The sequence below is a fragment of the Eumetopias jubatus genome, unplaced genomic scaffold (genome assembly GCF_037043125.1).
Source record: "Eumetopias jubatus isolate StellerSeaLion01/CBP00866 unplaced genomic scaffold, mEumJub1_p1.0 scaffold_8, whole genome shotgun sequence".
In the NCBI taxonomy this organism is placed as follows: domain Eukaryota; kingdom Metazoa; phylum Chordata; class Mammalia; order Carnivora; family Otariidae; genus Eumetopias; species Eumetopias jubatus.
Genome location: NW_028274814.1, coordinates 28,304,268 through 28,331,652, shown reverse-complemented (window position 1 = coordinate 28,331,652; position 27,385 = coordinate 28,304,268). Strand labels below are relative to the sequence as shown.

General features: G+C 43.5%; 1 protein-coding gene across 1 annotated transcript in view; it reads right to left on the bottom strand.

Moving 5' to 3' along the window:
* Positions 1-27,385, bottom strand: part of ITIH5 (inter-alpha-trypsin inhibitor heavy chain 5) — a 77,156-nt gene that overhangs the window by 14,586 nt on the left and 35,185 nt on the right. Inside the window, exons 6-7 of the mRNA XM_028114716.2 lie at positions 15,333-15,502; positions 14,602-14,718 (exon numbers count right to left, since the gene is read on the bottom strand). Coding sequence (XP_027970517.1) covers positions 14,602-14,718; positions 15,333-15,502 — 287 coding nt within the window. The remainder of the gene's footprint in view (positions 1-14,601; positions 14,719-15,332; positions 15,503-27,385) is intronic.

Genomic DNA, 27,385 nt, shown 5'->3' with positions numbered 1-27,385 from the left:
TGAGGATGCCCTGAAATTGTTACTAGGTGACCACCGGAGACTGCAAATGTCTTCCTTGGAGACCTTTTAAAATAGGCACATACAATGTATGATTATGTACTTCGTACAGAGTTTCTGTGGAGATGAATACAGTTGGTCGTGTGTGATTCGTGAGGGCGGCTGGATGTCCGGCATTGCCAAGCTACGCTCAGTCTTTGGGGTCATCAGAGTACTTCCAGCGTGTCACCACTGTTCATGTTTCTTGTCGGGGTCGAGGACGGGGCTTTCTTGGGAAGAGAGGTTCGGGCTACTGTATCCAACTACCAGGTGGTCAGCCTGCTGGGGAGGAATCAGTGAGTCTTGGGGAGAGAGGGCGATCGGGAAGAGGCAGGAAGACCATCCCCTGTGCGGAGGGAGAGAAAAGGAAGGAGCACAGGGGGACGTGGCTGAGGAGGAGGAGAGCGTTCTTAGAGACCGGGCAGCCCCAGAGCCACGCGTCTCCTCTGTGGGTGGGGAGCAGTTCCTGGAGGCACCGCTCCACAGACACAGGCTCCCACATGCTCCCTGCTGATCAGAGAGGGCAGACACCGGTCCACGTACAGACCAGAACATTCCAGATGGTGTCTGGCCTGAAGAAAAATGGAAGGCGCACAAATACAACTAATAACATAAAAGGACACATTTCTCACTATCCAGGTCATGAGAAAGCACCTTGGCCTGCCAGATCATTACAGACGCCTTTTAGTCCTTAGGTATCGAGAACAGCGAAGAATGGGGACCGTTCTCTGCTTGAAACAAATTTCATGTGTACTTTCCTTAGGTGAGAAGGAGGAAGCATTTCCTTTGGAAAACAATGCCTTAGAAGTTAATTTCAGCTCTGCCTTGGGGTTATTCTTAACTAAGTCTTTTCATCTCTGCCCTTAAATTGAAGTACCTTCAGGAACAAGGTAGATATAAATAACTACAAATAAACTCTCTGTTTCAGAGTCTCCATTCATTCAGTGTGGTTGGCTACGGTCCTCTGTTGTGGAGCTTCAGGAACGAGATGTGCGTGGTGTCTTCTGATGGTGTCCATCGAAAGGGCAGAGCCGGGTCCCTGGGATTAATGCATGCCGCCCCTCGGCAGCACCGCGACCAGGGAGGGGAGTCCAGGAGGCAGCTCTGGTCGGTGCACTTGGGGTCCCTGCCGTAAACTAGGGCAAGGAATGGACACTTCCTCTCCCCCCTCCCTACAAAACGGAACCCTCGCAGCTGCAGGCTCTTGGCACAGCCCCACAAGGGGGTGAGCATTCCACTGGTCGTGAATGACCATTCAACATTTCACAAGCAGGGAGGCACTGTACAATAAGACCCTCCGAGTGAAATGTCAGCGGAGCCTGTGACAAACCCAGCTGCCTGCCCGCCCCTGGGACCACTTCCATCAGGGTTCCCGATGACGCGGCTTTTCTCAAATATTTCTGTGTCTGCACCAAATCACACTCGACAGGAAATAACTCTGACACAAAAGGCCTTTTTTACCACAAAGTCTGGGTTCTTGGGCATCTTACAAGGGGAGCCATGACATCACAGATGAAATCCAAGTTCAAGGGTAGTAGATATGAGCCATTCTATGTTCTCAGCAGAATGGTTGTGCTGTTCCCCTAAGCACTGCTATCACTTGCCTCATTCTAAAATGTTTACCAAGAAGTGCACATTTTCCCTTTCATTTTTCCACACGGTCCTTTTGAATGAACCCAAGAGAAAAGGCGCCTATGATAAAGAGCTTTAAAAAATCCCACAAAGAAACCTAAGCCCTTCTCACGTCTCCTTGGGCCACCAACGAGAATTGTGATCAACAGATACACACCATGAAAACAGCCCTAAGTTTCTGAGAGAGAACACCAGGAAATGGACTACGTCTGGCTATGGGTCAGCCTTCTCCCTTCCCTAGGTGGGTACGGGTCATGGGGAGAAGGGGGAAGCGTATTTATACAGTCCTCCTGTTAGCCCGCAGGGGGACGTCCTCACTATCTGGGTGGCTGTATGCCCTTGTAGTCCTACTATGCAAAGGGGCATACACAAATAAAAATGTCTGACTCAGGGGCGCCTGTGTGGCTCAATGGGTTAAGCATCCGACTCTTGGTTTCAGCTCAGGTCATAATCTCAGGGTCATGGGATCAAGCCCCGAGACAGCCGCCACGATCAGCAGGGATTCTGCTTGGGATTCTATCCCTCTCTGCCCCCCCTTAAAAAAAAAAAAAAAGAGTCTGTGACTCCATGAAAGTGGGCAACATCAGATCCTCACGGCAACCTTAAGGTGCCTAAGCCTACAGCAGGAGACTGGATGCATCGGCCAACCCAGCACCTGTCTGCACGCTCCACAGGCTTCCACTCATGGTGCCGTCCCAAGTCTCTCTGGAGTCAGGATCATGGTCAAGACCACAGTGACCATGAGGGGCCAGTAGAAGTTGCGGTCCACGGGTACCAGTTACGCTTCAGGGGGACTATTTTAAGGCCATGGTATTTCAAGATCACCAAAAATCCATAAGAGGCAAGAAAACTATATATTTATACACTACAAGTCTTTCAATGATTCGAAGGAAAGTTTTCTGAAATCTTACTGTGACTGACCCATGAAATTATCAGATTTTTTTTGTTTTTAATCCCAACTTTAGGAGCAAGGCAAATTGAGTGAGAAAGACTGTTTCTCCATAACATATTCAAGTCTATGTCATTGTTACACTTAAAAAACAACAACAACAACAACAAAAAACACCCAGCCACAGATCGGTTTCAGAGAAGAAACCGAAACAGTGAAAAATAATGTTACTCCACTGATTACAGTATAAGGACCCCTCAGGAGGTTCTGTCAACTCACAAAGGAAATCAGTGATCACACAATGCCTCCTGTCACTTCTTGGCCACAAACATTCCCTAAAACCAACCTCATTATATAATTTACATTAAAAATAAAAATTCCAATCCATAAAAAACAAAGTATCGAAAATAAGTGTCTCGGTCAGATTTGAGGAATCTTGTTGGAAGAAGCTAAAACTATTTTTCTAGTGGCCAATATGTTCTTTACAAAAAGAGTAGAAACTAGAAGTTTGCTTTATATAAATGGAAAATTCAGAATAGAAGTCATCACATCTTCTAATGTTTTCAAAGTTTAGTAGATGCTAAATAGTAACTTGAAATTTCACTTAGAAGTAAACATAGAAAACACTATTTCTTTGGTCTCTACATTTTAATGCTCATACTATTATGAAGGGAATATTAAATTAAACAAAATTGTATGGTTCCTGTATTTAAAAGTGTATGATTCTATGCTGCAATTTTCTTTACTGTTTGGATTCTAATTTCAAATGCTCTTCTTTCGGTGCAGTACTGTGCTAGGCTATATACAACAGCTCTGTTCTGATACCTAATTACTTATGTTTTTACCCAATCTGTATAAAAATATAAAGTGGTGGTTATTTCATAGAGAAAAACACCTTCTTAGCCTAAATATAGGTATTACTTCAGGACTGGATCTGAAAGACAATGTTTGTTAAACACTAAATTCTGGCTAAATTCAGGCTTAAGCAAAAAAAAAAAAAAGGAAGGTCTGAATAGGTTTAGGTATCAGAACAGCCTTTGCAATATAAACATAACCACATTTCACAAGTCTTTGTGTTTGAATAACCTTAATCTAACTTGAGAAGCAAATGATCTCTCATGTTAATGCTCCGGCTAATGTTAAGATTCATTACCTAATGTTTTTACTTTTTTTTGACAAATGTATGAAACATTTGCCTAATAATGTCATTGTACATTTTTCTAAAAGGCTCTCTACCAATAACATTAAAATCTTTGACTTTTTAGAGATTAAGCACATCCATTTTTCATGCTTTATGGGTAAATAACTCAAGACTCAAAATAGATTATATTTTTACTTCTATTCATAGATAAGGTTAATACTCCTCAAGATTTGCTCTCAGTGTTGACCCCACACTTCTCACACTGGCCAAGGACGCGGCCCTACCACTTCTATCTGTAGGCTCCCCGTGGCCATCCGCAGGTGTGGCTTCCTGCTCTGACAGGAAGTGAATAAGAGGATGCTGACCAAGAGATTTTCACCTACGTTTACACGTCTCCTTTGTAATGGGTGTCCTCCATCCATGTTCTGACACACCTACTGATCGACATGACTGAATCCTCAGTCCCGCCGTGCTTGGCCTAAATTGTTAGGTTTATATTGCCCAACTGCATGTTTGGATTCTGGAACCCTGCCTGTTTCATTCTACAGATATTGTTTTGGTGTCTGACTCTTTGACTGCCCTTTGACTCATTCAACTTTCTCCTACGTGTGAGTTCTCATGATTCCCATTTTCCTGGCGTGGGTCCACCTTATGCCCTTGCTATAAATCTCCGGGGATGTGCCTTGGCAAACACTAGGAACATAACAGAAAGACTGGGGAGGCTGAGAAAAAGCCATGCTAAATATCAAACAGTGGAATAGGTAGCAAGTAAACACGGCGTATCAGCACACCTCCATGGTACCCACAAGAAATTATTTACAGGAAGGGGAGTCATCCCCCACCAGGCAGCGAGAGTGATGACATCCCTGTGTTTCTTCCATCTTCCCATACGCTTAACACCGTGAGACTGGAAAGTGAGATTCTGGTTGCAGGAGGGAAGAGATTCTAAAACCAGGTGAATTTCATTCTTGGGGGTTAGTTACTTTTTCTTCTGAGTTTTGGTAACACTCATCCTTATTTGCAGAAGGGGACTGATTCTGAAGAGCTAGAGGAGTTTTTCTCTGCCCACTGTTCCACCAACAGGGCTGTCCTTCAAAGGAACCAGCTTTATGCAAGGGTCTCAGGCTCTAAGCCCCACTTTCCACAATGTCATATTCACTCTTGCTTCATGACTTTTTTCATGTTTTTCCTCAGCCAAGAACTCACTCCCTCCTTTCCTGTCAAGAAAACTGTGTCCTAGGGGCGCCTGGGTGGCTCAGTTGGTTAAGCGTCTGCCTTTGGCTCAGGTCATGATCCTGGGGTCCTGGGATCGAGTCCCTGCTCAGCAGGGAGTCTCCTGCTCCCTCTCCCTCTACCCCTCCCCCCACTAATGCGTGCGCTCGCTCGCTCTCTCTAATAAATAAAAAAAATCTTAAAAAAAAAAAAGAAAACTGTTGCGTCTTTAAGGACTAGTTTCTATGTCACCTCTGTTATTAATCTTTTGTTGACTACCTCAAGCTCTTTATCGTCCCTAAAATTCTTTCCACTGTCTATGTGACATGTTGGTTTGACGAACATGCAATTGTTGCATATTTCTTTTCTCCAGCAAAAGTCTAAGGTCCTTTTTTCTAAAATTTTTTTTTAAATTTAAATTCAATTTCATCAACATCTAGTATATCATTAGTTTCAGAGGTAGAGGTCAGCGATTCATCAGTTGCATAGAACACCCAGTGCTCATTCCATCACATGCCCTCCTTCATGCCCGTCCCCCCACCTACAGCAATCCTCAGTTTGTTTCCTATAGCTAGGAGTCTCTTAATGGTTTGCCTCCCCCTCTGCTTTCATTTTCTTTTTTCTGAGGTCCTTATTTAGAGTGACTTAAGTCGGCTTCCCCGGTACACAGGTTTTCTCTTGTTTCTATGCTTTGCACATGCTATCCACCGCCCTGTTTGGCTCCTCTATCCCTTCCCACCCCACCAACTTGACCAACTTCTAAAAGACCTTTAAGACTCCACTACCCCTGCTCTGAGAAGTCCACAGTCCCCTTCTCCACTCCTACAAAGAACTGATGGGCGCCCGCTCTGTGCCATGACCAGACCATACACACATCTCTACCACAGGGAGCACTCCGCGTACAACTGTCGCATGACTTCATTCTCCCCCGGGCACCTCAAGAGAAAAACGTTCTGTCGTATTTATCTTTGCACCCCTATGCCAATGCCTCTCCCATGGCACGTAATCAGTATCTGTCTCATTCCCTGAGAATCTGGAGTGTGCAGACGGAGCCGAGGTGGGATCGGGAGGCCGAGTCAGGAGTCCTGCAGGGGGAAAGGGGGCTGCCGCACTACGGGGCAGGAGCAGCGCTGAGGAATCCCACCGGCTGGGGGCGGGGGGCAACCCCTGTTAAGACTCCCACGTGTGTTATCTCGTGCAATTCTCCTTGTTACTTGTAGCAAGTTTCCTTTTGGGCCCTCCCCGGCCCTTTACAGAGAAAGTCCGCTGATCTGAGAGACTGGAATACAAAGTTAGGACGCCAGAAAGGAGAAGCTAGGCTTTTCGGTGACACCAGGACCGTGCCGTCAGCTGCTGACTAGGAGGAGTACCCCCTGAATGGATCATGCAGGACAACTCAGAGCTCTAGCTTGTTCACTTTTCCTTTGTATGAGAGCCACACAGTGCCTTCCCTCAGAGAGCCTCAGAACTTCTTAAATGTGGCCTCGTTTGGGTAAATCCTAACTGCCTCAACAAAAAGTTTTTTAAATGGGTACCTCTGACTTATTTAAAATGATATCATCATTGTGGAGGGGCGAATCTTTTTGAAATAAAAAAATCCAGGTTTTCAGTGGTGACCTAGGGGAAAGAATACTGTGCCCTCTGTCCATCATTTATTTCCTCATATTCTGAGTCAGAGTCAAAAACACATTTTCCCCTTTTCCCCACTGCCTTCTGCCCCCTGCCTGAAGCCCCAGATCTCTGTTGTGCAATGTATTTCTGACCCACGCATCTGCTGGTGGCCGTGTTTGGACAAGAGCAGCTCAGTAGACAAGAATAAATACTACCAACTGGAATTATTTCCAGCCCTGCCCATTAGTCATCCCTGCAGACCAGGGGTCAGCAAACGATGGCCTGGGGGCCAAGTCCAGCCTGCTGCCCGTGGTTTCTTCTGTGCAAATGGCCTGTGGCCGCCTCTGTGCTAGGCAGCGCACCTGAGGGGTAGGACAGAGACCATCTAGGCTGCAAGGCTGAAGATATCCACCATCTGTCGCCACTGAAGAAGTTTGTTCACCCTTGTTCTAGAAAACCGGACGGGGGAAGCGAGACAGTCTTATTATTAGCTGAAGCCATGCTTTCAGAGGTTTACAACAAGGCCTGTAGCCTGAAAAGGTAAGCAGGAGAACCCAAACCTTCCATTATCCATTTTTATTCGTTCAAGAGCCACATAGTGCCCATCTCTGTGACCCTCCAAGTTTCCGAGACGCGATCTCATTTGGCCTTCCTGCATCCTCCTTTCCTGAGCTCCTTTACTTGTGCAGGCAGCTGCCTCCTCTAACAGCTCACTACTCCCCTGATGCCCTCTGGGTTCGCTGGCCTCGTCTGGCAGTCTTCCTGGCCGCTCAGTGACCCTCAGGCTGCCCTTCCTTTGATCCCCATCACATGAAAGCTACTGTCTTGACAACCTAATGTTTTTCCAACATCTTCCCTTTCAAACTGTGGCAGATCCACACGTTTTTGAAGAAGATAGCTGGAATGAAGGTCATGACCTCACGGGCCTCGTAGTCACCGATGTTGTCCTTCTCTCCCACCCCTGCTGCCTCCAGGCCGGCACTCAGCTGTCCAAGCCAAGCCCTGAAAGGAAAGATGTCTGCATCCCTGTCCATGCCCACGGTGTGCTTAAAGTTAAATAATAAATCTCTAATACTTAATTCTATGCGTCAGAGCAGAGCAGCTCCATTCACGACACCAGCTGCTGGCTGAAGCCTCTCAGCCTCTCAGCCTCTCAGGGCAACTGACCTCTGTGTGCACTCACCCCCATCACATCACTTGGCCCTGAGGACAGGTAGAGCCTGTCCTCTTGAGAGGTGGTCTGATGTTAGGGTCTATGTCTAATGGTACAGTGAAGAACGGTATAGGGAAGAGCTGGGGGAGACTGCGCTTGATGCTGAACTTCCCTACTTACAGCGTTCTGTATTTTAGCGTAATGATGTCACCTCCCTGCCCCTCACCTTCTCGCTTATAAGAAGGGGATAACAATATCTACTTCACTGGACTGCTGAAAGATTCAATGAAAAAATGTATGTAAAATGTTTCAAGTGCTTGGTACATACTGGCCACTCCATGGTACATACTCTGACTCAAAGGTGCGCGTGCGCACCACATTTAATGTTTATGTGCTGGTATGTATTTCAGCAAAAATCATTACCTACTAAGTGTCAGGCACAGTGCTGGGCACTGGGAATATGTACGCTAATGACCAAAAACAAGATGCTTCCCAAATCTGTGGAGCTTACAGACAGGATATTTGCCTATAGGATTGCACATAAAATGCCCAAATGGCTCTTGGAAGCTGAATTTTGGACGTGAAAATGAAACTGATGATCTAGAGCATGAAGTAAGCCAATGAATGAGCACAAGCAATGTTCACGTTTCCCTTCACTTTCCCTTCACTTTAATCTGGCAATTACAGATAAGAAACATCATGCTTGTTCTCTACCCTCCAAAACTGATGACTAAATTCAATGGAGAAAGAAAGACAAACTTCCAAAAGCTCCATGAGAATCTAGGATTAGCCCAGAATGGCACAGATGATGGGAACGAGTCTGTAGAAAGTTGTAGCATGAAAAGCATCTGGTAAACGATCCATTAACCTCTGCTTGGTTGCCAGAGAGAGTCCCTGAACCAAATTCCTTAATATGAAAGCGAAAGTAGATCTAGTTACATAGATTAGGGAAAGGGAAGAGAAGAACATGTAGACCTTGGTCGAGGAATAACGTATTTCACAGACATATATTCTCCTTCTGTTCCCGAGGACGTGTATTTGCTAGTGCCAGGGCTTTAAGCCTGAAAGTAATCAGGAAAGAAAGGGCTACGCTGATCACATTTTCTGTGGCTCTTCTCAGCCCCTCCTGCCACTGAGAGGTTTTATAAGCTGAAATCGGGAGGCAGAAATCTTGCCTGACCTAGCATGAGGCCTCCCTCGCAGCAGATTCGCCGACAGAGGCTTGTGGGATAGAAAACAAAGCCAAGTCATGTGCCAGCAACCTGCGGGAGGCTCTGCTGCTGTTCCTAAGCCGGTCAAGTCCTGGCTTCCAGGTTCTCATTCCCACTGGGATTAGGACCAGAACCAGAAAGTGCCCAGGTACTGACATACCCTTTAGGGAGAATACATTTTAAGGTTAAAAAAATCTTACAATTCTTTGTAAGTCAGTTGTTCAAATTATTAAATACCAACTCTGTGCCCTTCACTGTGATGAGCAAAGTGAAGTACTTTGGACCCATCAACGATGAGGGGAGCCAAGAACCACCGCCCCGTGTGACAGTGAATGATTCTTCACAGGAGCCGAGGGGACCTGTGACCAATGTCCGATGTTGCCAAGCCTGTTGACACACCACGAAAGCCCTGTGCTTGGAGCCATCTTCCTCTTCACCAGCGGGCATGACATTGTGTATGAGGTTCCACAACCAAGCTTTTCAGTCAGTGCTGTGGCCTCAGAGGAGCTGAGAGCTGCTACAACAGTCACAGTTTCCAAACACTCCAAGGCAGCAACGGGCTTTAGAAATTGCCTAGAGGCTTCTGACGTGTGTTTGGCTGGTCCAGGGTGGTTCTCCTGGAAAGAGGCCATGCTGTCGCTTAGAAGCCAGCAGAGTGCATGCCAGACTTTCAGTGCCCAGCAAGTAACGGAATTTTAATATCCAGGAATGAAGGAGGAGGGGAGAATAGCAACCGGAGTGACATCTACCGTTATACTGCTCTTGCACAGTGCATGGAAATCCCTCCTGAAATGCATCCGTCTTCACCGGCTCTTGAAATGTCAACAGCGTTCACCTTGGATCCGCTGGCACCTTATACCATTGTACACAAGAGCACTGTCACATCACACCGCCAACCTGCACCAAGACGCCGCGCCATTTTGGTTTGATTCATGGGCCTCAGAGTCAGACCTGGCTTTGGAGCCAGCCCTGCCACTGACTAGCTGAGTTACCCACCAGTGTAAAGCCTCGGTTTCCGCATCATTAAAATGGGGATGATGGCAAAATTGTTACAAAGATTAAATATTCTTTTATCCAATAATTCATGTCATACTTTTAGCATGATGCCTCCCGTGGTGAAAATGCTCTATGCTATATTTTTAAGAAGTACCTGATTTTATTTTATCATTAATGGTGAGTCTAGGAGATCCTGACTTAGTTTACTGGTTTTCTCTGAACAATTTGCGGCAGGATTTACCTTTCTGGGCATTTAGTAAGAAGATTCTTGATTGTTCTCCCGCTGCAAGTGGGAGATCCTGGGCACTAGGACGGATTGGGTTTGAGGTTAAAGCCTGATGTGACTCAGACGGCTGAAGGTATGAATCACTCAAGCTGCTGTAGCCATTGGGTGATTTAATGACCTTTGTGTGAAGATGCAGAATGGTTATCCCAATGCTGTTCATAATTAGCGAAAAAAGGAGATAACTTCAAGTCTCTCACGGGTGGTGGAGTGAGTCAATGTTTTTCAGCTGCACTATCCAAAACAGTAACCACTAGTCACATGTGGCTACTTAAATTTAAATGTAGTAAATTAAATAAGATTAAAAAATTTCAGTTCCTTAGCTGCATTAGTCACCTTTCGAGTGCTAATAGCCACATGTGGCTAGAGGCTGCCACACTGGATACCACAGGTATAAAACATTCTGATCCTCATAGGAATTTCTGTGAAACAGTACTGCCTTACGACCATTACAATCAGCCTTTTATGGAATATTTAATAATATTATATATATTCATAATATAAGAGTAAGTAAAAACATCAAAATACAAGGTATTTGGTGGTAACACAAATTCAGATTGGTTGTAGTAATTTTAATTATCAATACCTTCATCAAGTTATGCTTTTTTCCCCCAGAGGAAACCCAAACCCTGGCCTCATGAAGGTCATTGTCTTTTTTTTTTTTTAAGATTTTATTTATTTATTTGACAGAGATAGAGAGAGAGCATAAGTAGGCAGAGTGGCAGGCAGAGGCAGAGGGAGAAGCAAGCTCCTGGCTGAGCAGGGAGCCCGATACAGGGCTCAATCCCAGGACCCTGGGATCATGACCTGAGCCGAAGGCAGACACTTAACGGACTGAGCCACCCAGGCACCCCAGGTCATTGTCTTAAAGAGAAAGAAAATAGGAAGATTTATAGGTGCGCAGAAATTTAATGACATGGCACACACAGAGAAACCTAGTACATGGCACCTACTCAGTAACTGCTAATTGATTCAAAATCCAAATTGGAATCACCATACTGGGTCAGATGCAAGACCTAATTAACACTACATTCCATGGCCAACAGAGGTCTCCAAAGAAGCCATGATTCTCCTTCTGTCAGTATCTGTTATCCAGCCAACAGAGTCACAAAAATAACAATGGCACTTAAGAACCTGCAGCGCCTAAAGCAAAGAACTTTACAGAATATTCAGTAAATATGAAAAGGCTGTGAGGCCTCTCAAACATCAATAGAAAATCAACCACTACAAAAGAATGTCTCATGTATGTGTGATTAATCACTTTGGGAAACACTGCCCATAAAGAAAACCTCCAGCTAATTTAATTTGTACCCAACCTTCCCACTGTAAACAACTAAAAAAGCAATATACAAAATGTATAGTTTTAAAAAATCTTGAGTATCAAAATAGTGAGAAAATATATCTGGGAAAGATGAAAATTTAAAGAGGCAGTCTCAGCATTTGGGATCACTTTTATCTAAAGGATGCTTGTCAAGGCCAAAGAAGTATCTGAGAAGCTGAGCATCACTTTAGTAGCTTAGGGGGTCAAAAGTTGAAGTCCAGAGCCCACCAGGGATGGGTGCTCTGGTAAACCTCTACATTTTGTGCTATACAGAAATAAACCAGTCTTGAAAGGACTGCAATCCAGCTTTGAGCCATGTGGGCTGCCCAGAAAAATCCCAAGCCCTGAAAATGGACTAAAATGATCCCAGATTGGGGCGCCTGGGTGGCTCAGTTGGTTAAGTGGCCGATTCTTGATTTCAGCTCAGGTCATAATCTCAGGGTTGTTGGATTGAGCCCTGCATTGGGCTCTGCACTCATGCGGGCTCTGCCCCTCCCCCCATTTGCACGAGCTCTCTAAAATAAGAAAAGAAATCTTTAAAAAAAATGATCCCAAATTATAATCCTCCAGGTACCTGACAGAAACATCGCTAACTTTCTCTAGCAGAAAAGATCATCATCCTAGGCCTTCAACTATTTCTACAAACAAATGTTTGAATACAATGTTCATCATGCAATCATAAATGACCAGTCACACCAGGAGAGAGGAAAAATAATAAAAACAGCTCCTAAGGGGCTCAAGTTTAGAATGATCAGATATGGACTTTAAAATAACTATGTTTATGATGCTCAAGAAAATAAAAAATGTTATTAAAAACTTTGTGAAATAACTAAACATTCTAAAAAGTGACAGAACAGATTTGAAAAGAACCAAATGGAAATTCTAGAATTAAAAAATGCAGTAACTGAACTAACCCAATGGATGAGTTTGAGCGCTGACTGGACATACCTGAAAAGAGAATCTGTGAACTGTAAGATAGGTTTGGAATGAAGTATGGAAAGGCCAAAGTAGGAATAAATAGAAGAGAGCAAGGGAAACAGGGTACTTTTCTAACACCGCAATCCCAGGAGAAGTGAGCCAATGGGATTTCAAAAATAATGGCTGAGGATTTTCCCACGAATCCACAAATTCATGAAGTCCTAGCAACCTCAGGCAGAAAAAAAAAAAAAGGAAAGAAATCCACCTCTGAAATCATATTAAAACTATAGAAAATTTAAGATAAAGAGGAAACTCTTAAAAACAGTCAACAATAAAAGATTACATTTAGAGGAACAACAGTTAGTAGGATTACTGACTTATCAACAGTAACAATGGAAGCCTGGAGACAACGGGACCTATCCTCAATGGAAAGAAAATCACTGTCAACGCAGAATTCCATTCCCAATAAAAATATCCGTCAAGAATGAAAATGAATAAATGATTTTCAGACAAACAAAAACTAAGAGAATTCTTTACTGGCAGACCCACATTTAAGAAGACCCTGATGAGGGGCGCCTGGGTGGCTCAGATGGTTAAGCGTCTGCCTTCGGCTCAGGTCATGATCCCAGGGTCCTGGGATTGAGTCCCCCATCAGGCTCCCTGCTCGGCGAGGAGCCTGCCTCTCCCTCTGCCTCTGCCTCTCTCTCTCTCTCTCTGACTTTCATGAATAAAAAAAAAAAAAAAAAAAAAAAAGAAGAAGACCCTGATGAGTATTCTTCAGGCGAAAGAAAAGTAATCCCAGATGGAAGGACAGAGATGCAAAAGGAAGGAAAAGCAATCAAAGTGGAGAAGTTAGCAGGTTGAATTCTGTACAAGGATGTGATGTGGAAGAACTACACGGAACTGACTGACAGGGCGAAGTTATCTTGTTCCTATACAAGTTAGAAATTATATCAGGCAATCTTCTGAAAGAAAAGAGTTAAACCCTATTTTTGCATGGAATGTATTTTTTACTGTTTTGGGGTGGAGAAAAATAAGATGCCATGAAGAAAAAAATCAACAGATTCTACATGATTTTTTAAATATAAATAGTCAAGGAAAGAACTTACAAAGTAGTAACTGAGAGAAAATATTTACAAGAGTTAATCAGCTAAGATCAGGTTCAGCTACATGTGGAATGGAATGTAGGGGTGGAAGGAGGTAGGGTAGATGGTTCTTTTGAGGTATGAGGTACTATTAAACCACATATTTATTATTAATTGATAAAAACCGATAATGAGTTAAGACAGAAAAACTAAAGAGAACTGTTTGATGAATGTAGAATTATAATTTGGTCTGGGAGCCAGTAGCTTTTTTTGTTTTCTGTTATGTGAGTTGAAACTATATTATAAAAGCAAATTTGTGATATTTTATGATACCAGAGTAAGATAAGGAATAGCCCTTTCCAGTGGCTTTTTAAAAAATTTTTAATACTTATATTTTCAATATAGTTTAATATTTCAGCATAGACTAAACGTCCCTTAATGTCCCTCCTATCCCTAGAATTTTATTTTATTTTTTTAAAGATTTTATTTATTTGACAGAGAGAGACACAGCGAGAGAGGGAACACAAGCAGGGGGAGTGGGAGAGGGAGAAGCAGGCCTCCTGCTGAGCAGGGAGCCCGATGCGGGGCTCGATCCCAGGACCTTGGGATCATGACCTGAGCCGAAGGCAGACGCTTAACGACTGAGCCACCCAGGTGTCCCTATCCCTAGAATTTTAACATTTATCCTAAATGCAATAGGAATTTCACTCCTGAATCACTGAGATGGGAGTTCTTTGTTCTATGGGTAGGCCAACAGGGCTGCCAATGACTCTCTTCCATTGCTCTGAAAGGACATGATTACCAAACAGAATTATTCCATCAACAACAGTGCTGTTGTTGATGGAATCTAGTTTTCCAGTCCCCTTTTTTTCAAAGTGTCTCTATACATGCCCCTTTGCTCGCTCTCTCTCTCTCTCTTTTTTAAACACCATCCTGAAATGATAGTTTATGTCAATGGCTGAATTGGATCATCAGTTCAGGAAGGTTCTGTGTAGGCAGGAATAGCTGGATGGTAAAGCAGACATTTGGCATCAACTGCATTTTATTCACAGAGTGCATCAAGCTTCCAGGCAAAAGTGAGAAAGAATAAAATTGGCAGTTGGCCTCACTCACCTGCCGGAGCTTGGTTCCTACCATGGAGGCACTGCTGTCAAGCACAAATACCACGTTCTTGGGCAAAGGAGGTAGGTCTTTGGGAGCAAAGTAGTGCACAAAATAGCCATTTAGAACCTGGTGGAGGAAGAGAAAGTAAAAATATGCCTGGAATAGGCAGGAAAACTATGTAAAATGGACAGTCTATATAACTTCTACAATGAATGAAACACATGAAACAGATTTTATAAAGATAAAATCATCCCTTTAAAACTTGCCGCCTATGTTGACTAATTCAATTTTAATTAACCACCCCCTAGGGCCCTTGCCACTTGGAATTCCTGCTTCCTAATACGTGGTTTTTACAAGTTGAGATGTCAAAGTTGTCTACATTCTGGATGCATGCTAATGCATCTTAATATTCCCACCCTGTCTCTGGAGCCATAAAACCTAAAGGGAAATGAGCCATGGACCAGGCTCTCTTAATTAAAATTGAAGATGAACTAAAATTCTAACTTCATCTAAAACACCACAGGGAAAATTACATTACAGATTTCATTTGCTCTCCAGATTACTGAAGCAGGAAATATGAAGGGAACACCCTAGTCCCCTTGGAGACATATTTTAGGTTAAAACAAATTTCTAAGAACCAGAAAGTTCTCCCTCCCTTAGATAAAAACTGGAATCCTCATTCTGAGTCTAACTAAAAGTATCAAGCAACTAACACAAAATGGCAACAATGAGCCCATTACCTGGATGTCCCCAATGCTCTGTTCCCTGTTGACATCATATCTAATGATGAAATCTCCCAAAACGCCATTCTGAGCAATCCTGGCTTGTTGGACCACACTAGGCTTAAAAGTGACTTTGGCAAAAGTGTCATTTTGGTTGATAACAGTAGAAGGAGGCGGCCCAGAATCAACTGCAAACAAGATATAAACATAATTCATAACTGCATGTATCAATATTTTTTTTGGAAAAGAAGCAGGGCTGTTTTGCATGGACACACGGGCTAGACTTTATTTTATTGCAGGTTTATATTCCACATGAGTTTCACAGACTTCATACCAATAATCCATCACAGTGCAAGAGATGTTAGAGATTTCACCTTTATGCCTTCTTTTTCATCTTTTATGTGAATTTTTTAAACACACAAAAGTAGAGAGAATAGTAAAATGAACCCCCATGTACGTTTCACCCAACTTTAACAATTATCAACCTCTTATCAATCTTTCATATCTGTTTTTATGAATCCCCTCACCATCTCTTGCTTGAGTATTTTAAAACAAATCCCAGACATCATATTTCATCTGTAGATACTTCAGTATGTACCTCTAACTATAAGGACTTTTTTCTACATAACCACAAATCACATCATCACAAATTACAAAACCAATGCTCAATGTCATATTATCCCCGAATATACTCAGTCTGTATTGAAATTCTCCTGATTCTTTAGAATGTGTCTTGATATGGCTGATTCCTTCGAATCTGGATCAAAAAAAGGCCAGACCACACACCACATTGGGTTTATGTTTCTTAAATCTCTTTTAATTTACAAGTGTTTCTTCTAATGCTATGTAAACGTGTTGTAAAACCCTGGTTATTTGTCCTGTGGAGTTTCTCACATTCTCACATTTTCATGATTGTTTTGTCTTATCTTTTAACTTCCTCCTTGATTCCCCTGGTTTCCATCCTTGGTTTGTGCTGTAACATCTGGGGGAACTAGAAAAAAATACCAATACCCAGGCCAAGAGCTCATTTAATTGGTCTGGGACGTAACCTGGGCATCAGAAATTTAAAAATCCCCCATGTGAGTCTACTGTGCAGTCGATGTTGAGAACCCCAGCTCCATGTTCTCTGCTTCCCTGCGTTCTGGTAGGAAAGTCAGAGGCTTGCTTGGACGCAGGTCAGTACCACTGACAAGAACACTGCACAGGTGATGAGGTGAGGCTGAGTGCTTACCCTTTTTCACACCAGAAGCACACAGTATCTACCTGTCTGCTCTCAGCTGTAGTAAGAAAGATGGTGGGCTCCCATATTGTCAATCTGATCACCCATTATAAAGCTCCTCATCGATCTTTCACTTCATAGTTTTACCAGACACTGTCAATGTCTGTCTGGATCCACTATTCCATTAGAGTATAAATGGGTGGGGTCTAATTCTATCACTCCTTCTATATGGAAGTCTTCCAGAAGAAACACCTACCCCCACCAATCTTTTGGTTGCCCTAACATACTGTTTGTCTAGAAAGTTTATGGCTCTTTAAAAAACAAAACAAGACAAAACTCCCAAAGTTTCCCCTAGCAGAAATCTTCAAATATAAATTAGACTTACAGAAAGATAAACCCATAAATGGATTTTATATGATTTAAGAAAAATTAGTGGGATGAAAGATTAAGTACAGCACAGCCCGTTTTTTACTCCTGACCTTCCTGACCAACAGGAAATTACTTTGCAGACTACCCACCTTTATAAATCCAAACACCACCAAGTCTATATACTTAACAACAGAAATTCAAATTTTTTAGCTCTGCATGTGCCACGAGGAATATAAAAATAAAATGGAGGATACATAAATGTCAGTATATGTGGAGACTTTATCCAGATACTGAATCAAAGCCAGGCTTAAAACTGCTGCAAAGTATCTGATCATTTTTTTTTAAATCTATTCAAGTTGATGCCATGCATAGAGTGAGCTGATCCGCAATCTCCCATCCCTAATTAGCAAAATAAAATAGGAAATAAGGCACAATTGGCCCATGGTAATTTGTACGTAAGAATAAACTTCCTCTTGCTAAGGGTTTATTAGACATTAAAATCAAAGGAAGTTTAAACATTTCCTTCCACAGAATAGACAATTATTTTTCAGAGACAATTTAGGTGTAACCTTAACAGGAACCACAGGGCAGAACTGATTCTTCTATTATTTGCACCCATTGAGGGCAGAGGTTTCAGAAGTGACCAGAAAGCCAGCAATTAGGAGATCTTCTTCTTATTGAAGACAGTTGTACGAAAGATAATATGCTTCCAACAGATCTGCCCATCTGAGGAAGGAGCTGGGAAAATCTCAATGGCACGTTGACAAGTGCCGGCCTCCGGCTCACCAGCACGGGCGACAACACCTGAGAACCACTACAGAGACGAAAGGAAGAAAGGCTGAAAATGGAAAGGTTTTTGAAAGAGAAGGAACCTGCACGCTCTTCCGGGTCAGTCTCTCATTGGTGATTACTGGTAAAGCAGCAAGAGTGAGAGGCATGATAACACAGCTGAGAACTCGGAATCACGAATGAGTCAGAAGGACCTGCATTCGATACTGGCTCAACCTCTCTTTACCTGTGAGACTTTGGGCAAGTTACCGAGCTTTCGTTATCTCATCTGCAAAATGGGTTAATGGTCTACCAAAATCACACTATTGAAAAGGTCAAGTGATGTCATGGACCGTAGTTCCCCCTTATCCCCACCCTTATCCCTGTATATACTATGCTTTTTTGAATACATACATATGTATTCACAGTTTAATTTATAAGTTAGGCACAGTAAGTGATTAACAACAACAGCTAATAATAAAATACAATTATTAGAACATACTGCAATAGGAGTTATGTGTATGTGGTCTCTCTCTCAAAATATCCTTCTTAGGATGACGTGAGAGGATAAAGTGTCTACGTGCTGGATGAAGCGAGGTGGGGGACGTAGGCACTGTGACGCAGCATGAATCTCCTACTGCCTTCCGACCACCCGTCAGAAGGAGGACCATCTGCTTCCAGGACCGTGCGTGATCGGGGATAACAGCGACTGAGGGACACGAAACCATGGGTAAGGGGGAGGACTGTACTTGGGCTGGTCTGATTCAGGCCAGCCAATGTTATTATAAACCTTAAAAATATACCAAACAGGAAAAGGGCCAGGGAATTAAATGTAAGACAATTCAACAGATGAAACTTGGGACAGTACACGAAGCAAAGAGGAAAGAACTACTGCTGTCTATACGGCATCTTGTAGTCATTTTGAACATAGATACAGAAGAGAATACTCTCTAGACTTCCATTTACATACAGCTCAAGAGCAAGCACGACTTGTCCAATGATGGTGAAGAATGGTAGCCACCTTTGGGGGGTGAGTACCTACTGGGAAAGGGTGCGGCAGTCCTTTGGGGTGGTGAAAATACTCTGTCTTGGCCTGGAAGTAGCTGTCTGGGTGTATACACATGTGAAAATTCATCAAGCTGTACACATGAGATTTATACACTTTATTCTACGTGTACCCCAATTTTTAAAAAATCGGAACTCGTTGGGAGTTGGATGGCAGAACAGAATGAACAGGCATTCCCTAGAATGGAACAGATCAACATTAGTTGCCAAACAGAGCCTATCTGCTCTTTTCCTTAGGATAAGTCTGTTGTGTAGGCATTTATATGGGGATTAGGTGTATACAGAGTAATTCCAGCTGGCAGAATTAGGACCGAGGTAGGGTTACTGGGAAGCACTCTTTGTGCAGCCTCAAAAAGCTCTAGGAAAGATGTCCCCTGTGGGCAGAGGCAGCAGTCACAGCCCACCTCGCTGGAAGTGTTCAAGCAAACCCTGGCTGCATTGGTCACGGGCGGGAATGGTGCCGAGCGCCTCTCGTGACGTGGCCTGGGACCAGCAGCAGCGGCATCACCTGTGCACTTGCTAGAAACACAAATTCTTGGGCCCACCCAGAAACTCTGAATCTGAAACTCTGGAGGGGGTACCCAGAAAGCCGTATTTGATTAAGGCTTGTGGGTGAGTTTGGTTCCTGCACAGAGACAATGGTCACGTGCCCTTGGTGTATGTAATTGGGTGTATGTAAATGTAACTAGATTATCTCCAACTTTAAAATTCTATGTTAGATTTGACCCTCTTTATACTATCGGCATGTACCTACTCCCTACTCTTCCTTGTTTCAAATCTCTCTCATTGAAATGCTCTTTACAACTCCCCTGAATTAATACCATTCATGGTTGAGTGAAAGCACTGAGGATTAAAAAGTATAATTTCTCTCTTCATAATTCATTTGACTGGGGTCTTTGATATAAGCCATGAGAAAGATAGCGTGTTATTATTTTGGTTTCCTATTGACCTCTGATGTTTGCTGGTTCACGATGAAAATTCATGAGATTCCTCTAAATGGGCTTATTTTCTATGCCCAAAGAGTGGGTTGATTCCCACTTTGGTTAAATACCAAGAAGCTTAACTCCTGGGGTTGACTTCCACCCATTAAGTATCAGACAGTCAATGTGACCCAGTGAATTTTCCATTAACTATCAAAAAAAAAAAAATTTGCTGGGAAAAATTCCAGAGCAATAACTCTAGAAAATAAAATCCTCTTTTTACCAGAGAAGGAAAAAACCTTTTCATCAATGAGGTTAATCTAGGCTGCCCCAGAGTTACTGACCAACATCTCAAACCAGAATAATACTGTTTAGCTTTTCCTTGTGTGAATCGTGGTTTGTCTTGCTGATGGCCACAAAACAGCTCATGAGCACAATGAACTTGATTCGCAGGCCCTCCATGGTCACGTGTGCTCTAAACATAATGAAGAGTGCAAGGGAAGAGGCCTGGAGCAGACCAAAAGAGTGAGACTCTGACCTACTTTTCTAATGAGAGCCCACATGTCTCTTCGTGCTCTTGGCTTTCTCTCCTCAGTGCCCACTTTGTTAGGGGAAGGAGCGCGGTGCCGTGATTGCTCTGGATTGGAGAAAGCCAAGTCTCCTCACGTCATCTTCCCGTTTTGATGCAAGCGTCTGTGCTCTTGTGCAAGATGACCTTCTGTGGCCCACCAGGGAATCAAGCGCGTCCTCGGGAAGGTTCGCTAACCACTCCTTCTCCACCCACTCTTCCCCGCTCCTTAGGTCACCAGCATCCCCAGGATGCGCTCTTCCTGTCTAGAGCCCGGTCTTTTTGAACAAGAAGATACATGTCATTTTAGAAGCTGCATAATACCAAAGAAAGTGGGGTCTAAGTTCTGACAGACTCAAAATGACTGACTTAATATCTCCGAGCCTCAGTTCCACATCCATTCAACTGGAGTAAATCCACATCATAGATGTCAGAACTAAGTGAGATCACATATATAAGGCACCGAGCCTGGTGCCTGGCACACAGTAGATGCTCAATACATATTATTAGCCCCCAGCCTCTGCCCCTTCTGAAGTAGCCCTTATACTCTTTGTATAGGATGAGAAGCAACTCATGAGGAAAAAAAATACTCTTTGATAACATACAGTTTACATTTTTGCCATAATATGTGTCTCCATACAACCGAGAGCTTAGTAAAAACAAAATAATCATTATTTGGAGGAAAAAAGATAAATCATAATAAACATTCATAACAGGGAGTTCAAGAATATTTATAGAGATAACAATCTTTATAAAGTATAATGGAGTGGATAGCTTCCCAAGAGGCCCCTGAAATTATATACAGAATTTTGCATAAAAGAATACATGTGTGTATTTTTTCTGGACAGAGGGCCCGTAGCTTTCCCTAGACTCTCCAAGGAGTCTACATAAGGTTAAGAAGCAAGTACACAAATGCTATTAAATATTCTTCCCACTGATTCTGTCTTGTAATGACAAAGCACTTCATATATTTTAGAGAACGCGTATGTCTTTAATTTTGTCCTGGAACATGGATGTTATTCACAAATAAACATTCTCCTCCTAGACAACCACATGGGGACAAACGGAAGTCAATTGCTATGTAACGAGTCTAAAGGTGAAAAGATTTAGGAGCAAAGAACCACAGTCAAGGATATCAGCTGGAAGCTATGCCCTTTGGGGTCAACTGACAGTTTCCTGTCTCCTTCCTGTGGACCCTGGGTTTGCTGTCAGAGGAAAGGGGCCAACACCTGGTGCTTTTACAAAAGGATTTCCAAAAAACACTGCCTGCTCATTTCCCTTGGAAAAGGGGCTAAATTGTCTATGTTTGTTTATGTAGCCTGCTCACCTGGACCCCCGTGGGGAGATTACTTCAATATAGGGCAGTCAAAAGTATTGCGAATAACTGGGCAACTACGTTTTGATGATAGCAGTACAGAAAAAAATTCAAGCAAATTGGCAGAGTATTAAAAGAAAAAGCGATGAGGAAGCAATGTACAGCATGGTGACTATAGTTAATAATGCTGAATTGTACATGTGACAGATGCTAAGAGAGGAAATATTAGGTTCTCCTAGGTGGCTCAGTCAGTTAAGCATCTGCCTTCGGCTCAGGTCATGATCCCAGGGTTCTGGGATGGAGTCCCATGTGGGGCTCCACATTCAGTGGGGGAGTTCACTTCTCCCTTTGCTGCTCCCTCTGCTTATGTGCTCTCTCACTCTCTCTCTCAAATAAATAAATAAAATCTTTAAAAAAGAGAGAGAGAATAAATCTTAAAAGTTCTCATCACAAGAAAAAAATTTCCATAACTATGTGGTGATGGATGTTAACTAGACTTAGTGCGGTGATCCTTTTGCAACATATACAAATACAGAATCATTATGCTGAAGCTAATATAATGTGTGTGAATCACACTTCAATGAAAAATATATATTGGCGAGGTCTCAGGGGAAAAAGCAGTAATGTTGGGCAATAAAGATGAGAAGGAATCTGCTTAAATACCTTCATAAGCCCCCTAGTATCGTTTTCTTATGGGAAAGGGGTTTTGTCCCCTAGACTGGTAATAGGTATTTTAAATCCTTTTGGAAAATAGCATCACACAGACATGAAGGCAACATGTAGCATAAAATACTAACGCAAATTGACAGTTGGAAGAGTTCCAATTCAACTCTATCACTTTATAATTAAGTGGCACTTGCCCAAATTTCTTAGAAAATTTGCCTTCTTCACTACTCAATGCTTTTTCTTCCTAAAATAATACATTCCTGAGCCTCAGTTTGCCTTATGTGACTGACCTGACTTTCCCTGAGAAACTACACATGAACCAAGTCAACTCTCACATATTCTGTCCACAGTTACCCCCTAAAAGCATGTGTTATGTCACTTCATGACATCGTTTTGTGTCCATGGAAGACCTTAAATACTAGCTGCTCTAAGCATCTGAAACTAAACCAAATGGAAGCCTACCAAAAATGGTACCAGAGCAGCAGAGGACTCTAAGATCGAGAGATTTATGTTAAACGCCTCTACATTGCCCTCCTGCATGAAAGTGGAACACGGTCCAGTCACTGGGAAAACCTTCATGGGATTTCAAAGATTCAACCTGCCAGGTTTTCTTTTGTTATTATTCAAAACTGCCAACTCTACACACCCACCAGGATGACTGCTATCAAAAAGACAGAACATAACTAGTGTCAGAAAGGATGTGGGAAAACAGGAACCCTTGTGCACTGTGAGTGGGATTGTGAAATGGCACAGCACTACGGAAGAGAGTACGGAGGTTCCCCCCAAATTAAAAATAGAACTACTAGATGATCCAGTAATTCCACTTTGGGGTATATGCTCAATAAAATTGAAAGCAGGATCTCAAAGATCATATACACCATGTTTATATAAGCAGCACTATTCACAGTAGCAAAGAGTGGGAACAACCCAAGTGTTCTTCAACAAAACGTGGTCTATGCATACAATGGACTATTTTTCAGCCATGGAAAGGAAGGAAATCCTGCTCTATGCCACAATATGGCCGACCCCAGAGGGCATTACACTAAGTAAAATAAGCCAGTCACAAAAAGACAAATACTGTGTGGTTCTACTTACATGAGGTGCCTAGAGTAGTCAAACTCACAGAGACAGAAAGGGAATTGGTAGTTGCCAGGGGCTGGGGGTGGGGGTGGGGGGGGGCGTGGGCAACAGGGAACTGTTGTTAAATAGGTACAGAGTTTCAGTTTGGGAGGATGAAAAAGTTCTGGAGATTGGTTGCACAACAAAGTAAATAAACCCAACACTGTTCACCTGTACTTAGAACTGGTTTAGATGGTTAATTTGACATTGTGTGTTTTTTACCATAATTAAAAACTTTTTTAATTTTTAAGAATTGCTGACTATAAGTTCTTCAAGGGCAGTGACAATGTCTTAGACACATTGAGGTTCCAGGCATCTAGTACACCTGCCAGGAATGTGGTGAGAACTCAAGACAAGCTTGCTGAACACTTAACATGGAGGTGACTCAACACATTGGCACATAGTTGGGCAGATGAAGAGGGGAGTCTTTCAAGAGAATCCATCTTGAGAGTGTTTTGGTGGGCGTGGCAGATGCTCTCAGTAACCCATGTCCCGTGCCATGGATGCATCTCTGGCTTCAGCCACAGCTATGGTGGACAGTGCCACATGTCCAGACAACATTCCACCTCATACACCAAACAGACAGCAGGAAAAAGGAATAGATAGAGTGTGGTCTCCTCGAGAAGAGTAGGTTGCTCACCAACGTCAAGTTCAAGAGAGAAGACCACCCTCCTAGGTCTCTCAGAACCATCCTGCTCACAGCTGGCCCTGACTGAACTACAGCCCATGGCAGAAAAAAACAAGATAACATGGTTCTCATATCAGCATTAAAAACAAAACAAAACCAACTCTGGAGCCAAATGATTCATACCTGAATAATTTCTGCACTGAACAATGCTGGAAACCCTCACATAACAACCAGATTATTATTTCCTGGCAAATGTACAGAGGCCAAACAGGGCCATTCCCTTCCAGCTGTAGAGTGGAGACTGGATCTGGGGGAAGAATACAGAGCAGCAGGGAGTTGGAACCAGGGGTGAACCATCAGTCACAGTGCAGTCCCCTAACAGAGCAGAGCTGCCAGATTTAGCAAATAAAAACACAGGATATCCAGTTAAATCTGAATTTCAGATAAACAAGAAGAGATTTTTTTTTTTTTTTTACTGTAAGTATGTCCCAGAGATTGCATGGATATAACTGTCCATCTGAAATTCAAATTTAACTAGCATCCTGTATTTTATCTGGCAACCCAGGAAAAGGAGATCTGTGTATTTGTAACCAGTCTTCTGGAACCGTATTCTGCCTCCTAATCCCCCCTTCACAACAAAATAAGAGCTATGCCCAAGATCTGGCAAAATTAACCAACTTAAACCAGGAGAGTGTTGAAAATCTAGTTGCATCCTTTTTTTTTAGTCCTTTGCCCATATCTTAATTGAGTTGTTTATTTTTTTTGGTTGAGTTGTAGGAATTCTTTATATATTCTGGACACCAGATGCTTAGACATATGATTTGCAAATATTTTCCCCATTCTGTAGGTTGTCTTTTTAGAACGTATTTTAAGAGCACAAACTGATACTCTAGCTTTCTTCTGTGTTCTTGAGTATGGGCCGCCATCAAAGATGAACCATGTACTGGGAGAAAATGAAGATGGTCTTCTAGCTCCTGAAACCAAAATTTCCTTTTATTGTCAGATTAGGGTGACTTCACATGAGTCCATTGGTTTTGACAAAGATGAGGAGTTGAGATTTACTCAGGAACTCCAGCTGGGAAGCTTGGAAACAGAGTCAGCAACCCAGGACTAGAGTTTTAGGGAATAAAGAGGTAGGAATGAAGCCAAATAACACTTGAAAACAAGAAGGCAATCCTCTGATGAGGAACATGAACTCACACCCTCAGGATTTTACAATCTTTTATGTACTCAGTTCAGTGGGTAAGGGCATGAAGTTGGAGTCAGACAGCTCTATGCTCAGATTCTGTTTCTAACAATAATTAAATATGAGTCCTTGTTCCTATTACTTGAACTCTGCAAACCTTAGCTCCTTCACAAATACAATGGGGATAAAGAGTACAACCCAAGAAGGCTGTTAGAAAGGTTGAATGAGATACAATACAGCAAGTGCTGAGTCTAGTACCAAGCACACAGTAGTCCTAATCCAGAAGCACATCCCTAAGGATGGGAATGGGTCCAGTAGTCAGAGATTTGCTTTGAGAAATTCCAGAAGTCTGATCTCTTAGTGGCAGCCAGATCTAGGAGAGGAATGTACTGGCATGGGTCCACATTCACACAATTACAGCTCATGTTCTGGTGCAAGCCTGATTCTGGTTTGATCTCTACCCTGGATTTCTTTTGGTAGCACGCAGTAGTGTCCAGACAAAAATCACAACATCCTGGGCCTCTCCATGCTGGGGCTGCCATTTTGCAGGGACAGTAACAGCTGAGTGCTGAAGGATAGGAATGAGCAGCCAAAAGGGAATCAGTCCACTGCACCTGGCTTGGGTACATACTTGTGAAATCTCCATGCTTTGGAAGGCAGTATATCCGCTTTGGTACAAAAAGCTAGGAAAACAACGTTCTTAAAAATAAACAGATCCCAAGAGATCAGTGGTCTGGAAAAATTCCTCTGAGATTCTCACAGGCCCAGAAAAAAAACAGTAAGCAACCTTTTGACTAACAATCGTTAATTTGTAGGGCCTCCAAATATAACACACACGCACATACCACAACTCACACACATCCCTGAAGAGTCGCGGTGGTTCTGAAAATGACAAAAAGCTCACGCATTTCACTACTGCAGCAGGATCACCTGCGTAGTCCCTCACACCTAAGTGCCTCCACACGTGGCTGAGCCCTAGGCCCCGTCCCATACACACGGGCCACAGCGGCCCTGCCCTCTCAGGGATTCCAGCAACTCGTAGAGAATCTTCTTCCTCCTGAAAATATCCCTCCTTCACATGGCTGAACATAGGAGAAATTCCCTAGAGATTATAATTAGGAAGAAATGAAATTTTAAAACATCCCTTGTTACTAGTTTGGGTGTGTATTTCTTTTTCTTTCTTAATTTGTAAGCACGTAATTAGCTATCTACTGTTTAAAAGGCGTTGTGTTAAATACTGGAAGGAGACAAAGTAATCAGACACAGAACTGCCTTCCCAATCACTTACGCTCTAATAGGGGAGATAAGATTTGCACAGAAAAAATCAATATAGGCAAGATGGCGGAGGAGTAGGAGACCTGGATTTCGTCTGGTCTCAGGAATTCAGCTGAATAGGGATCAAACCATTCTGAACACCTACGAACTCAACAGGAGACCGAAGAAGAGAGTAGCAACAACTCTCTGAACAGAGAAGCGACCACTTACTGGAAGGTAGGACGTGCGGAGAAGTGAATCCGAGGCGATATTCGGGAGGATAGACGGCGGGGGAGGGGGCCTCCGTCGGCCGCTTCTGGCAAGTGCTAGAGCCGCGGAGCACAAAATCGGACCTTTTAGAAGCCGGCTCCGCGGAGGGACGTCGCTCCAGTGGCTAAGCGGGGGGTGGAACCCTCGTGGGAGAGTGTGGTCTCAGGACCCTCGGGGTCACAGAAAGACCGGGGGTGCCTGAGTGTGGCAGAGCTCCCAGGGATCGGAGCGGGGAAGCCGGCTGCAGAGACGGAGCCGAGGCGCGGGCTCTCAGCTCGGGGTGGCCATAAACTGTGATCCGCGGCCCAGTCGGGGCACGGCTCCCCCAGCAGGGACCCAACAAGCGGCAGAGCCGGGGAGACTCCCCTCCCTCCCCCGGGAGGAGTGGCACGGAAGCGCACCGCAGGGATCTGCTGGGTTTGGAGACTCCACACGGGGTTGGGTGCCAGAGATGGAAACGCTCGGTCACAGGCCGGGTGAGCACGGAGTGCGGCCGGAGACCGGGGACACGGGAGTGACTGCTGTTCTCTGGGGGCGCACTGAGGAGCGGGGCCCCGAGTTCTCAGCTCCTCCGGGCGGAGATTGGGGGGCCACCATTTTCACCCTGGTCCTCCAAAGCTGTACCGAGAGCTTGCAGGGAACAAAAGCTCCTGAGAGCAAACCCCAGCAGCTTGCTGACCCCAGACCGACAAGGACGGGGCAATTCCGCCTCCGGCAAAGACAT